The sequence below is a fragment of the Ornithorhynchus anatinus genome, chromosome 2, assembly GCF_004115215.2.
Source record: "Ornithorhynchus anatinus isolate Pmale09 chromosome 2, mOrnAna1.pri.v4, whole genome shotgun sequence".
NCBI classification, from domain to species: domain Eukaryota; kingdom Metazoa; phylum Chordata; class Mammalia; order Monotremata; family Ornithorhynchidae; genus Ornithorhynchus; species Ornithorhynchus anatinus.
Window position 1 is genome coordinate 111,372,590 of NC_041729.1, and position 15,878 is coordinate 111,388,467.

At 42.8% G+C, this 15,878-nt stretch overlaps 2 protein-coding genes across 4 annotated transcripts in view; both read right to left on the reverse strand.

Annotated features, from left to right (window-relative positions):
• Positions 1 to 3,633, reverse strand: part of SLC9A4 (solute carrier family 9 member A4) — a 51,047-nt gene extending 47,414 nt beyond the window's left edge. Inside the window, exon 1 of one of the 2 annotated variants that reach the window (XM_007666806.4) lies at positions 2,832 to 3,633. In XM_007666806.4, coding sequence (XP_007664996.1) covers positions 2,832 to 3,108 — 277 coding nt within the window. In that variant the 5' untranslated portion in view covers positions 3,109 to 3,633. The remainder of the gene's footprint in view (positions 1 to 2,831) is intronic. The other variant, XM_001514608.5, reaches the window with a different exon arrangement.
• An 8,290-nt stretch (positions 3,634 to 11,923) lies between these two features.
• The window catches only part of LOC100084120 (interleukin 18 receptor accessory protein), a 41,743-nt gene continuing 37,788 nt past the window's right edge, over positions 11,924 to 15,878 (reverse strand). For both annotated transcript variants that reach the window (XM_029050914.1, XM_039911192.1), the window contains 2 exons: positions 14,414 to 14,587; positions 11,924 to 12,825 (listed from right to left, as the gene is read on the reverse strand). In XM_029050914.1, the coding sequence (XP_028906747.1) occupies positions 12,398 to 12,825; positions 14,414 to 14,587 (602 nt within the window). In that variant the 3' untranslated portion in view covers positions 11,924 to 12,397. The remainder of the gene's footprint in view (positions 12,826 to 14,413; positions 14,588 to 15,878) is intronic.

Below are 15,878 nucleotides of genomic sequence, written 5' to 3' on the forward strand. Positions count from 1 at the left end.
TCAACCTTCACAACCTCACCCAAATCTGCCCTTTCCTCTTCATCCAAACTGTGACCACATTATTCCAAACATTTATCCTATATTCTATTAGCATTCTTGCTGACCCCCCTGCCTCCCATCTCTCCCCACTCCAGTCCATACTTCACTTTGTTATCTGGATCATTTTTCTACAAAAATGTTCAGTCCATGTTTCCTCACTCCTCAAGAACCTCCAGTGGTCACCCATCCACCTCCACAACAAACAGAAACTCCTTGCCATAGGCTTTAAAGCACTCAACCACCTTGCCCCCTCCTACCTTTCCTACTACAACCCAGCCTGCACACTTCTCTCCTCTAATGCCAACCTACTCCCTGTACCCTGATTTCATCAATCTTGCTGCCAACCTCTGCCACTTCCTACATCTGGCCAAGAACACCCTCCCTTTTCAGATCTGACAGATAATTACTCTCCCAAATAATTACTCTCCCCATCTTCAAAATATTATTGAAGGCACATCTCCTCCAAGAGGCCTTCCCTGACTATGCCCTCATTTCATCTTTTCCCATTCTCTTCTGTGTCACCCTGACTTACTCCCTTTACTCACCACCTGCCAGCCCCACAGCACTTTTGTCCATAACTGTAAATAATCTATTTACATAAATGTCTGCTTCCCCTCTAGATTGTAAGCTTGTTGTGGGCAGGGAATGTGTCCATTGTATTGTTATGCTGTATTCTCCCAAGTGCTTAGTCCAGTGCTCTGAACACAGTAAATACTCAATAAATACAAGTGATTGCTTGATTTGATTAGCTTATATCTACCCCAGTGCTTAGTACAAAGCCTGGTGCATAGTAAGCACTTAAACGCACTGGGGTAGATATGTTAATCAAATTAGACATAGCCCATGTCCCACAGGGGGCTCACAGTCTTAATCCCCATATTACAAATAAGGTATCTTCATCATCTACAATCAAATGAGGCTTCACAAAAGGTTTTCGAAAGCTAGGAACTCCATAGATACTGGAAATCTCAGGGCCCTGAAGGACAAGAGCTGTGTAATCCCTCCATTCTTTTCAGATTCCCTACTTCACACTTTTGTTCAAACCACGAGAAGCAGTGGGGCCTAGTGGATTCATCCCAGAGCTAGGAGTCAGAAGGACCAGGGTTGCAAACCCAGCTCCACCACTGCTGTGTGACGTTGGGCAAGTCACTTAACTTCTCTGTGACTCAGCTACCTCCTCTGGAAAATGGGGATTAAGACTGAGCCTCACATGGGACATGGATTATGTCCAAACTGATTATCTTGAATCTACCACCGTGCTTAGTACAGTGTTTAGCACCTAGTAAGCACTTAATGAATACTATCAAAAAAACTAAAAAAGAATGAAGGTCATAACAGGGCCTTTTTATTTTACTCCTCAGTATTTAGAAACTGCAGGCTGATAGGCCTCAAAAGTAAAGAGAAAAAGAAGGCTGCTTCCAGGCTCAGAAATCCAAAGGTCAATGAATAACAGCTTCAATTTTTCCATGTTTCTGCATAATACAGCCCTAATAAAAATAAAATAACAATAATAGTACTAATACTAATAATATGAGAAGCAGCATGGCTTAGTGGAAAGAGCATGGGCTTGAGATTCAGAGGTTGTGGATTCTAATCCCAGCTCTGCCATTTGTGAGCTGTGCCACTTCGGGCAAATCACTTAACTTCTGTGTGTCTCAGTTACCTCGGCTGTAAAATGGGGATTAAGACTGTGAGCCCCATATAGGACAACATGACTACCTTGTATCTACCTCAGCACTTAGAATAGTGCTTGGCACATAGCAAGCACTTAACAAATGCCATTATTATTCTTATTAGTGATATTTGTAGGCTCATTATGGGCAGGGAACATTTCTGCTAATTTCTCTTGTATTGTACTCTCCCAAGTGTTTACAGCAGTGCTCTGCACATACTAAGCACTCAATAAATACTACTGACTGATTCATTTGTTATGCACTTTCTATGTGCCAAGCACTGCACTAAGTGTTGGAGTAAATATAAGGTAACCAGGTCAGACACAGGCCCTTTTCTACATGGGGCTCACAATCTGACTAAAACACACCAGACTTTGAAGAATAAGGTAGCTTCATCACCAAATCCACTTAGTCCATAAATTCTCCAAGATGTTTTAAAACCACAAAAGTCATTAAGTGCAGCCTTGTGTGCAAGGGTTTGAAGTGGAGCACCATCTATTAGAGATCAAACTGAAGGATAACCTTCACCTACTTTCTCCCACGTAAGGAATGAGAGGCACACAGTTGCCCATTCCTTATCAGGTTCACACGCTGGAACAAATACCTAAGAGACTAACATTTTGGGTCCCTACTCCCGTCAGCCAAGTGAGCAGGAGAGAGAAAAAGGGGGGCATTATGAAGCCACCTGTTGCTCTCTACCAACTTTCAAAGATGATATAGCCCATTCAAAGAACTCACGAGTGACCTTGCATTGCCATTCTGGGAAAGAAGAGGAAAGATATGACAGCAGGGCACTTTGGACTACACTGAATTTTAAACAAGTCATCCATCACAGCAGAACTCTATGTGCTTTTCTTCTGATTATCTTTCAAATAATCACTGAGAATTTACATAGAAATTGAGAACTGTCAAGCGCATCACCACTAAATGTGGTTTGAATGACCCCTTTGTGAGGTAACATTGAACCTCCTTCATGCCGTTCATTCAGAAGTTTGCTAAAAGCCATTTGCTTATAAATAAGAACCGTGACATTGCTTATTTCTCTGAGGCGTGTTTAAATAGTTTCCATGAACAAAGACAATGACAACTGGGGAAAACAAGGTTCCATTTGGTACCCACCTATTTTGGCAAGGGACGCCAGAAGAATCCAGAGTGTGACCTCGTAAGGGATCTGCACATAGTCGTAGTCCAGGGAGAAAACATGCAGTCTCTCCCCTTGCTCTGAATCGGAGGTGGCAGCCGCAGCAGCGGCATCAGCCACACGTGCCTGGGGTTCGTTCTCATATGCAGAGGAACTGGACAAATTGAAATCAGAAGACGCAGTGGCGAGCTCGAGGGTGAGCAGCAACAGCAACCAGCTCCAGAGTCCTGGTGGCATAAATCCAGAAGATTCCATAGCCAGGGTTTGACCTTCTTCTTCTATCCCTGCTTGCCTAGGATTGGTTTTGCCCACAGGAGTTCAGCATTTCTGCTAGCAGGAGGCTGCATTCGTCTTTGCTAGAAGGCAGGTGGTTACAGGTGTGGTCCTGGAGGTCGTTCAGGTAGTGTCCTGTCATGTCAATGGGGAATAAAACCAGATTGCTTCCTTCTCTTGTCAGATGTAAAAGATGTCAGACCGCATAGCTTCTGAGGAACGTGTAGGCATTGATGGATTATTTCAATCGAGAGTAGCGGCTGCACTGGCCTTGAGGTGTCCTCATCTGGACCGGTATAGCCACAGAAATATTCTCTCTCTTCTTTCGCTGCTGATCTCATTCATTCTCTGCAGCCCACTATTTCCTCCTGAACCAGGAAATCAGGAAAGGCTCTGGGGAGCTGATTTCAGAAACATCTTGAATCTCTGCAAGCAGGAAAAAGATTTTTCCAGAGTGCAAACTATTTAGCAGATGGAGCTATGTGCTCCATACTTCCTCCCCCTCCTCCTCCTCCTCTCCTTCCCCCACTATTTCATTTTTTTCTGAATGACTAAGAGAGCAGGTAGCTCCAGTACCACTCCAGGCTCTGTGCACTTGCTTGAGTTTGGGGAATAAACAGCTTCCTCTGACTGCTCTCCAGCGGCTCCTCTAGTGACACCTAGTGGTCATTCTTCCCAAACCGCCGCTTCACTTCGGATGCGGTATCTTCAGCACTGAGACGCACTGATATTATTCTAATAGTGGTATTTGTTAAAGATAATAATTTATTAGTGTTAATAATAATCACAGTAATGCTATTCATTAAGCAGTATGTGTCAAACACTGGACTAAGCACTGGAGAAACTACAAGACAATCAGGACGCACACTGCCTCTGCTCCACATGATCTACTCTCTCTCCCACTTAGATTGGGAGGACTATGTGAAAGGGACTATTTTATTATTAGGTATTTATTCTCCATTTGTACAGAACGGGAAGCAGAAACACGGAGATGTCGAGCAGCTTGTCCAAGGTCACACAGTAGACAAGTGGTGTAGCCAGGATTACAACCAAGGTCTCCTGAGGCCCATGCCTATGCTCTTTCCACTAGGTCACACTGCTTTGAATTGCAAAGAGCGACTCTCTTAGTCAACAACATTTATTGAATGCCCCCTAGTGAAGAGCACTCTACAAAGCACCATAGGGTGTTACAAAGAAAGGCAAAGTCATGAACCTCTCTCTGGAGCAGGATCTATTTCAGGCGTTTAACATCTGAGGCAGAAAAAAATGTCTCCTGATCCAGTTCTGTATGGCATAATCACATTGTACACATCATCACATAACTTCACCATATTATACAGAATGTACAATCAGTATGATGCCTATACACCTAACTAGGTAACACAATGGCACCATGCACGAGCTCAGTCAGATACCCCAAACCTCAAGCATTTCTCTAAGGGAACACTGACCCACACACCCCAATTGCCCCAGAGCCAATGTATTTCCTTATCTAGTCCCTGTTGATGTAGAGACCATCTTTAAATGGAATTAGTTGCATCAAACGTTTTTCTCCACTGCCACACAGAACAGCTCTGGGTTTTAATTCTGGCTCTGCCCAATACCTGCTGTGTGACCTTGGGCAAGTTACTTAACTTCTCTTTGTCTCAGTTACCCAGTCTGTAAAATGGAGATTAAGGCTGTGAAAATGGAGATTGAGACTGTGAGCCCCAACGTGAGCCCGTTGTTGGGCTTTACCCGTTGCCGAATTGTACTTTCCAAGCATTTAGTACAGTGCTCTGCACACAGTAAGTGCTTAGTAAATACAATTGAATGAATGAATGAATGAATATGGACTTTAATAATAATAATAATGTCGGTATTTGTTAAGCGCTTACTATGTGCCGAGCACTGTTCTAAGCGCTGGGGTAGACACAAGGGAATCAGGTTGTCCCGCGGGGGGCTCACAGTCTTAATCCCCATTTTACAGATGAGGTAACTGAGGCACCGAGAAGCGAAGTGACTTGCCCAAAGTCACACAGCTGACAAGTGGCCGAGCCGGGATTCGAACCCATGGCCTCCGACTCCAAAGCCCGTACTCTTTCCACTGAGCCACGCTGCTTTACACAACCTGATTGGCTTGTACCTACCCCAATGCTTAATACCACGTGTGGCACATAGTAAACATTTAACGAATACCATTAAAAAAAGTTGCCTTCTCTGACAATGCTCCCTGAATAAAAAAATAAGTCAGTTATAAATTGTGGTATTTGTTAAGTGCTTACTATGTGTCAAGCACTGTTCTAAGTGCTGGGGTAGATACAGGCTAATTAGGTTGTCCCACATGGGGCTCACAGTCTTATTCCCCATTTTTTACAGATGAGGTAACTGAGACACAGACTAGTTAAGTGGCTTGTGAAAGGTCACTCAGCAGACAAGTGGCCGAACCGGGATTAGAACCCACATCCTTTGACTCCCAAGCCTGTGCTCTTTCCACTAAGCCATGCTGCTGCACTTTGAAGCCCTACAGATCTGCTGTACCGACATATTTGTTGGGCTCTGGAATTCGTCTTTTATGTAATTTTGTAATCATATTCATTCCTCTTTCCTACTGTGTTTGTCCCTAAACCCTTCCCCATCCTATTTTTCTAATTTGAATCTCTGAGGGTCAGAGACTATTGCTAACTCTCACATGTTTAATTTTTTTCCAGTGCCTAGTTCTGCACAGAGTAAGGACCTACAAATATTAAATATTAATAAATATGACATTTTAAGCACTTACTATGAGATAAGCACAGCACTGTGTACTGCCCTAGATATAAGAGCATTCAATCAGTCAATCAATTTGAGTGCTTACTGTGAGCAGATACTGTATTAAGTTCTTGGGAGAGTACATTATAGCAAATTGGTAGACGGGTTCCCTGCCCACAGTGAGTTTACAGTCTTGAGACGCAGACATCAATATAAATAAATTATGAATATGACCATAACTGCTGAGGGGATGAGTGAGGGGTAAATAAAGGGAACAAAACAGGGCAACGCAGAAGCATGAGGAAAAAAAGGAAAGATGGCTTAGTCAGGGAAGTCTTCTTGGAGGAGATATGCCTTGAGTAAAACCTTGAAGGTGGGGAAAGTAATTGTCAGATCTATCCCTCTATCCTATCCCTCTCCAGCCAAATCCCACCCTCCTCCTGCCCCTCATCGACTCTCATCCTTCCCTGCTGTTACTCAAAAAATTTCCTGCCTCCTTTCAAAATACAAAATTTCTACCTCTGCCTAAACTAATATACTTGTCCTCTCCCTTCTTCCCTAGCTGATCTCTCTCTTAAGACACTCATTCTCCAATGGTCCCTTCCCCTCTGCTTTCAAACATGCCTACATATCCTCTAACCTAAAAAAACCCCTTCCCTCAACCCCACTGCCCCCTCCAGTTATCATCTCATCTCCCTCATCCTTTTCCTTTCCTAACGGCCTCTACTTACTCTCCTCAATCCCCTGTAATTTGGCTTCTGCCCAATCCACTGAAGCTGTCCCCTCCAAAATCTCCAAGATTTCCTTTCTTGTCAAATCCAACAGACTCTAATCTAAAATAATCCTCTTAAATGTCTCATCTGACTTCAACACTTTGGACTGTCTCCTCCTGTAAAATAATAATAATAATCATAGTATCTGTCAAGTGCTTACTATGAGCCAGGCACTGTACTAAGTACTGAAGTGGATACTATCCAACTTAAGTTGCAAGAACACTGTCCTTTCCTCTCCAGCTGCTCCTTCTCTGACATTCTTCTGGACCCTTTTTACCAGCTTCTCCTCACCCTCTAACCCCTAACTAAGGGGATTTCTCAGGGCCCAGTTCTGGTTCCCCTTTCATTCTCCATGCACACCCACTTCCTTGTAGAACTCATTCTCTCCCATGACTTCAACTACCATCTCTACATGATAACTCCCAAATCTACCTTTCCAATTCTGACCTCTTGCCTTCTCTGAAATCTCATATTTCCTCCTCCAAGACATTTTTACTTGACTGTCCAGCATACACCTCAAGCATAACATGCCCAAAACAGAACTCTTATCTTCCTGCCCAAATATTCTCTTCCTTCCAACTTTCCCATCACTATAGACAACACCACCACCTTCCCTTTCTCGCAAGCCTGCAACTTTGGCATTTTCCTCAACTCATCTCTCATTCAACTCACAAATTCACGTGGTTACTAAATCCTGTTGATTCTAACTTCATAACATCACTAGAGTCTGCCCTTCCTTTCCATCCAAACTGCTACCACGCTAGTTCAAGTTCTTGTCATACCCCATCAGCCTCCTTCCTGACCTCCCTGCCTCCAGCTTCTCCTCTCTCCCATTCATTTTCTCACTCTGCTGCCCATAGATTTCTTTCTAAAAAAATGTCTTCCCACTTCCCAGAGACCTCCAATGACTGCCCATACATCTCCACATCAAGCAGAAACTTTCAATTAGCTCTCTTCTTCCTCCATAGCCTCGTTCTTCTCCCTTTACCACTCAGCCCTAATCCCAACTCTGCCACTTGACTCCAGAGTTCCTCTAACACCTCTAATTCCTCTGACACCAACCTAGCCTTGATCGCATCTCTCTCAGTGGCAACCCCATACTCATGTTCTCCCTCTTCCCTAAAACTCCTTCCCCCCTCAGGTCTAACAGACCACCACTGGCCCCATCTTCAAGGTCTAATAAATCACAATCTTATAATAAATTATAAAGTCTAATAAATGCAATCTTCCAGAAAGCATTCTAATCTCTCATCTCTGCACCCTATTCTCCTCCTTACTGCATTGCTTATGTACAGGGAAGCAGCGTGGCTCAGTGGAAACAGCACAGACTTGGGAGTCAGAGGTCATGGGTTCAAATCCTGCCTCTGCCACTTGTCAGCTGTGTCTCTGTGGGCAAGTCACTTAACTTCGCTGGGCCTCAGTTACCTCATCTGTAAAATGGGGATTAAGACTGTGAGCCTCACATGGGACAACATGATTAACCTGTATCTACCCCAGTGCTTAGAACAGTGCTCTGCACATAGTAAGCCTTTAACAAATACCAACATAATTATTATTATTACATGGGTCCATGCCCCCTAAGCACTTTGGTAATCACCTTACCCTCATAGCATTTGTGTATATGACCTTCAACTCTGATGCTTTCCCACTCTAATTTATTTATTGTCTATCTTCCTCAGTAGATTGTAAAGTCCTTGTGGACAGAGAATGTGTTTTCCAAATCTTTGAACAGTGCTCTGCACACAGTAAGCATTTGATGAATTCTATTTATTAATTATATTTAGAGCACTGTGCTAAGTGCTTTGGAGAGTATACTACAATAAAGCTGGTAAGCAGGATCCTTGCCTTGAAGACGAAGCAGCATGGCCTAGTAGAAAGACCATGGGCCTGGGGCCTGGGAGCCAAAGTACCTGCTTTTTTGCTTTTTGGGTTTATTTAAAATGTTTTTTGTTAAGTGCTTACTATGTGCCAAGTACCATACTAAGTGTTGAGCTAGATACCAAGTAATCAGGTTGAACACAGTCCACATTCTCCATGGGCTCACAATCTTAATCCCCATTTTCTAGATGAGGTAACTGAGGCACAGTTAAGTGACTTGCCCAAAGTCACACTGCAGTCAAGTTGCAGAATTGGGATTAGAACCCAGGTCTTTCTGACTCCCAGGCCCGTGCTCTGTCCAGGCCATTCTCGAAACCTGGCTCTGCCAATTAGTTGCTGTTTGTGATCTTGGGCAAGTCACTTAACTACTCTGTGCCTTTACTCAGTTGTAAAATGGGATTAAATACCTGGGTTCTTTCCTACTTAGGCTGTGAGACTCAAGTCAGATAGGGACTGTGTCCAACCTGATTAACCTGCATCTCTCCCAGCACTTAGAAAAGTAGTTAATGCATAAAAAGTCCTTAACAAATACCTTAAAAAAGATCTTAGAGTCAGTAAGGAAGAAAGACATTAAAATAAATGACAGCCAGAGAGCATGCCAGAGTATAAAAATATGTACATAAGTGTTGTGGGACTGAGGTAGAATGAGTTTCAAAATGCTTAAGGGCTCGAGACCCAAGTGTATAGATGAAGAAGAAGGAAAGGTGGGTAGGATGGAGAAATGAGGGGTTAGTCAGGGGACGCCTCTTGGAGGAAATGTGATTTTAGGAGGGCTTTGAAGATGGGAAGATCAGTGGTCTGTTGGATATGAAGGGGGAAGCAAGGGGAAGGATATGTAGTATAGTGCTCTGTACAAAGTAAGTGCTCAATTAGTATGATTGAATGAATGAATACGTGCAGAGCATTGTCAGAAAGATAGAGAAAACTAAGGTACAGTTAGTAGGCTGGTGATAGAGGAATGAACTGGTCCCTCAAGGGCAGGGACAATGTCTTCTCCATCTACTGTATATGTTTCCAAATGCTTAATATATTACTCTACATACAGTAAGTTCTCAATAAATATTGTAGTAAAAATGCAGTGAAGAATCAGACTCTATCATCCTTGAAAGGTTATCATTCTTTAACTCAAAATGAAGGTTAATAAAGTGCTGGTGATGCCCATCTTCCACTAGGACTCTGAGACTGGAACCCATCTCAGGAAGGCTGCTGTGTAACCTAGGCAAGTCACTTACTTTCTCTAGACCTCACTTTCCATCTCTGTAAAATGGGGATTCAGTACTGTTTTCCCTCTTATTTAGACTTTGAGCCCCATATAGTGCGGGGACTGAGTCTGACCTGATTATCTTGTATCTAACCCATTGCTTAGCATAGGGCTTGGTCCACAGTAAGTACTTAGATATCACATTCATCATTATTCTTATTTACTGAAGCACCTTCACTTTCTTGAGCACTTTGTCAGCCTACCTGTGAGCTGTACTCAACAACAAATGGACAGAACAAGGTCACCAAGTGAGCTTCTGAAAAGTTACCAATCGATGAATCAATGGTATTTCCTGAACACTTGCTGTACGCAAAGCACTAGTATTAAGCGCTTGCAAAAGTGCAACACAACAAAGTTGCTAGATATGTTGCTTGCCCACAATGAGCTAGTTCTGAAGGATTTATGCAGTGCCTATCACAATCAAAATCTCATTTGGTGGGCATGTGGAGATAATGGATCATAGCCAGGTTATAGAGCATCTGTGGCAAAGAGAAAAGGAATGTGGCACAGTGAAATACAGTCCTAGACAATGTGGATTCAACCCTATACACTTTCCCTGCTCCAACCAGTCCTGTAAGAATCCATTACATCCTGAAGAAATGGTCTAGAAATAATTTCCTGTCCTGCTACCTTCTCCTCTGAGAGTGTCCAAAGGCACCAGTTTGGACCAGTGCGGCATGTGATGAGTTGGATGCCTCTGTGAGGCCAGCCGACCATCCATCAGGCCCAATCTCTTCCAAACTCAAGCCATTCAGAAATCAGAAGGTGAACAGCTCCATCTTCTCTACATGCACATTTCCCTACAGCTTGATCCAGTGGAGAGTCAATCAATCAATCAGTGGTACTTATTGAGCACTATATTAGGCTTTTGGAAGAGTTCAATACAACAGAATTAGCAGAGATATCCCCTGCCCGTTATGAGCTCACAGTTTAGAAAATGCAGAGTAAAATGGCCTTGCATTAATATATGAGGGTGAATCATCCTCAAAGCCCTTCTGAAATCACATCTTCTCCCGGAGGTCTTCTTTGTTAATTTCCATTCTCCCCAGGTTTTATCCACCCAATGACCACTTAAGTACTTCTGTACCACATGAGGCTATATCTAACATATATTTTATTTAAGTACTAATTCATGCACATATCCCCTCTTCATTCAGCTCTAGCTCTAGTGGCTCTGCCACTTATCTGCTGGGTGACCTTGGGCAAGTGCTCAATAAACAAGATTTAAAAAAAGCCACTTAACTTCTCTGTTTCTCATTGATCTCATCTGTAAAATGGGGATTAAGACTATGAACCCCATGAAGGATATGGACTCGTGGCTCAGTGGAAGGAGCACGGGCTTTGGAGTCAGGGCTCATGAGTTCGAATCCCAGCTCTGCCACTTGTCAGCTGTGTGACTGTGGGCAAGTCACTTAACTTCTCTGTGCCTCAGTTCTCTCATCTGTAAAATGGGGATTAAGACTGTGAGCCCCACGTGGGACAACCTGATTCCCCTGTGTCTACCCCAGCGCTTAGAACAGTGCTCGGCACATAGTAAGCGCTTAACAAATACCAACATTATTATTATTATTATTATTATGGACTGCATTTAACCTGATTAATTTGTTGTGTCTACCCCATTGCTTAGAAAAGTGCCTGGCACATAGTAAGTACTTTACAAATAAAAAAAGTGCTTACTATATGCCATGCACTGTGCTAAACCCTGGGGTAAATACAAGCTAATCAGGTTAGAAACAGTTCATGTTCTTCACAGGGTCACAGTCTTAATCCCCATTTTACAGATGAGGTAACTGAGACACAGAGAAGTTAAGTGACTTGCCCAAGGTCACATTGCAGATAAATGGCGAAAGCGGGATTGGAACTCAGGTCTTCTGACTCTCAAGCCTGTGCTCTTCCCACTAGGCAACACTACTCTCCTTAATTATCTGTAATCCTAATAGATGGTAAATTCTTTAAGGCAGGGTTCATGGCTTATAATTCTACCCCTCTTTCTCAAGTTTTAAGTCCAGAGCTCTGAACACAGTGGGCATTTGCTTGATCTACTGAATGTCCCTGAAGTGCTGAATTCTGGCACCTAAGAAGAATCTGAAAGATAACTAGCCTCAAATAAGCATATACTGCCTCAGATGAATGATCAATCCAGAAGACTATCACCAAAGTTTCCAGAAGAAATATTTCATTTATCCTCTATCAGTCATGATGATCAGTATATAGGCATAGAACACTGTTGCATGATATTCAGGAAGTGGTAAATTAAAAAGCAGTGGAGTCACAAATCACTTTATGGTGAAAAACATATAAATTGACAATGATTGAAGAATGCATTACCCTTGACATTAATGTAGTTACATGAATGGTAACTACAGCCTCCTCATCTTGGATGGTACAAGAAACCTAAGTGTTAAAATTATTCCTTTCATCTTGTTGATGTTCTTCTGACAACAACAGCATAAATATTGGCTGACTGATTGACATCATTGCAGCATCATCTAGAATGGTGAGAAACTCCGTTTGAGTTCAATCAACCAGTGGTATATAGTGTGTGCTTACTGAGTGCAGAGCACTGAAATAAACACTTAGTAGCCTACAGTGCAAGAGTTGGCAGACAAGTTCCCTGTCCACAGACAGCTTATGATCTTTGAGTTCCTTCCTTGTCTCCCTTATCGGTACCATGAGTTTCTTTCAAGGGTTTCTCCTCATGTGAATCCTTTCTTGGAAAAATCTTCAGCTCTGTGCTCCTTAGTCTCCTCGAGTTTTTCACTGGCATATGGTAGCGTACTGAACTCCAAAACCTGGAGTTGGCGGAAGCAGATTTCAAACCTTTCCAGGGAATCATGGGTAAAACACTGAGGGCTTTCTTCACCAGGTGAGGTAAGTGAGCTGGCTCTTTGAAGGGATGAAATTTAATTAAAATAAGCTTTAGTGTTTCATCTCCTAAAGCACAATTTACTGCAGCTTGCAGCTCAAAGATGCTGGGTCCACTGAAGTAGTTGGGGCTCAGGATGAAGATTCCCCTCCTGCTCTGTTTAATTACAGTCACAATGTCATCGGTGTAGGCTAAAAAGAGAAAGAGGGAGAGTTTCATTTTTGGTAATGACTTCTGGTTCCACTTACCCTTAGAGACATAGAATTCTGCATTTCCCAGAATTGTTCATAGCATTTTTCTAAAGTTAACCTCTCTGATCCTGCCAGAAAGAGAGGAAAATGACTCACTGGGTGAAAGTACAACATCTCTTTCAAATCACCCTGGAACCAGTTAGTGAATGGAAAGAAGAAATTTGCTCCTTGCACCCTAGAGTTTTGAGAGGCAAAATGTTCCAGGCCAGAAGTAAATATGTCCCCGCATCCTGTCACAGAAAGGATTAGGCCCAGTATGTCTTATCTTCCCAGAATTCACTTTGACAGAGCAGGTGGAAGAACTGAAGCTCAAAGTTACAAAGCAAGAAGACTGAGCAGTAGTTCAGGCCAGAGTAGTAACCACTTGGTGGTGCTACTCATAGCCGTTAGCCAGGGTTCAATTTTTGGTCTAGAGCTGTATTATCTATTCTAGATAATAAGGCAACAGCCCACCAAACCCCAAAAGAGTGTACTCTGAATCAATCTCTTGTGTGGCATAAACAACTCAGTAATTCTCAACTTAATTTTCAATCCACTCAGTTGGGGATTAGAAGGTCACTGAGCCTGGTTTGTTTTCCAACCAGTGTGTTGGCTTGTGGAGACATGCAGCTGGGCTAAAGTGTATTCTTCTTGGTTGCCCCAAGAATATGAAGGATTCTGTCTCCTCCTACCCTCAGGGACCTCCAAAAGAAGAATAAAGGCTGCTTCTGGGAAGCAAATTTGGACTGTTGTGGACACTGGTTAAGATGCCTTTTTCCTGCTCCTGCTCTCCTCTCCCTTCCCCTGCCTTTCACCAAAAAAAACTCCCTCCCTCCTTCAAAGCATTTCAAATAGCCCCCTCCCCAGAAGACCTTCACTGATTCACTTCCAACCTCCCCAATGATTTTTTTAAATGGTAGTTGTTAAGCACTTAGTATGTACTAGGTATTGTACTAAGCCCTAAGAGACATAGAAGTTACTGTCCATATCCCCCATGGGGCTCACAATCTTAAATCAATTTTACAGATGAGGTAACTGAGGCACAGATTTGCCCAAAGTCAGTCAGCAGACAAATGGCAGAGCCTAGATGATAACTCAGATGTTCTGAGTCACAATGCTTGTCAGGAAACATTCATCCTCAGAGGTAGAGATGTTCCTATACTTCCCCTCTACATATTTCATCTTTCTCTATAACTCACTGTGGATGTATGGGAAAAGAGACCTGGGATAAGTAAGAATGGAAAATAATGACTTTGTCCTTCTAGCTGGAATCCTATGGGAACAAAGACTCCCATCACCCCCTGGATTTTACACATATGTCCATGCTCAATCCAGTGCTCAACAACCATGTGTGCTTAATACTGCTGATAGTAGTACTAGGGAGGGAATGCTCTCAGTCCAGCTGACATCTTCTCTGGCCTAAAGGGACACTTCCTAGCCTGACTCTTTTCTATGGAACCAGAAAAAGCAAGGCAACAACTGGGTGGATCAGGAAGCTGAAAAATGCTGTCTTTGCCCACCTCATTTCCTCTAGGAAGTGGAAACCTACCTCCTCCAGGAAGCATATCTCTTTCAAACAAACACAGTTTGTAGCCATACTTGTTTTCCAGCACACTGGGGAGAAAATCTAGTGCAAAGCTTTCTTCACTGAGAGGCAGAGAGTCCGAGCTTTCAGAAGAATCTGACTTAGCATATGACACGAAGGCATCAAACTCTTTCCTATCTAATGGAGAAGAAACAAGGGGAAAATGTGTGTTAGTTTCTATTTTAGGCAATATATGGACCCTTAAACTCTTTACACAACCAAGGCCAGCTGTCCCTCCATCATGTGAAATCAGATATCCATACAGGATCTAATCTGCAGAGTGTTCCCTTACAACCAACTGGGGGATTCAGAAAGCAGCTAGTTTACATGACCTAGAGAGATCCTTTGAACTTGATTGCTATATTTATGACCTACTGATTTATGCTGCTCATTAACAGCTTTATGAAAGCATTGCTTGCATTTTATCCTGTGTGATTCTCAAAGTACATTTTCTTTTCTCAATTTGTGGATAGTCCCATAGAAGTGTTCCAATTTGATTTTTTCCCTCTTCACATGCTTGAAATATCCTGCTTTTATCTTTGTTTTGGTAAACCTAATTTCAGTTTATCATTTATTTTCTGATTTTTAAATATTAATAGTAATAGCATTTATTAAGTGGTAACTTTGTGTCAAGGATCATGCTCAGCACTGGGAAAAATACTGGCTAATCATATTAGGTGCAGTTCCTGCCCCATCCTGGGCTACAGATTAAGAGGTAGAGAGAAGCAATTATCTTATTCCCATTTTACAGGTGAGAGACTTGAGGCACAGAGAGGTTAATTAACCTGCCCAAGGCCATAAAGCAGGGCTGAGATTAGAATTTGGGTCTCCTGATACCCAGTTCTGTGATCTTTCCACTGGGACTCTGAAACTTTGTCCAACACACTTCTGTTTTCATGGTATCCTCGTAGAGAAGCTTCTCCATATATTCACAGAGAAGCAACACGGCGTAGTGGATAGACCACAGCCCTGGGAGTCAGAACGTAATGGGTTCTAATCCCAGCTCCACCACTTATCTGCTTTGTGACCTGGGCAAGTCACTTCAATTCTGTGGGCCTCAGTTCCCTCATATGTAAAATGGGGATTAAGACAGTTAGCCCCATGTAGGACTGGGACTGTCCAACCCGATTTGCTTGTTGTAGCCACCCCAGCGCATAGTATATTGCCTGTCACATAGTAAGCCCTTAGCAAATATCCAAATTATTATTATTATTACTCTGCTATCCGCCTGGTAATGGCATGCTCGTGCTTGAAATCTGGTTCTATTCTGGTTAAGCTCGTTGTGGACAGGGAACGTTACTACCAACTCTGTATATTGTTGTATTGTACTCTCCCAAGCGCTTATTACAATGCTCTGCACACAGAAAGAGCTCAATAAATACGACTGATTGATTGGTTAAGAATGGCAGAAGTCTGAGTCTTAAGGACG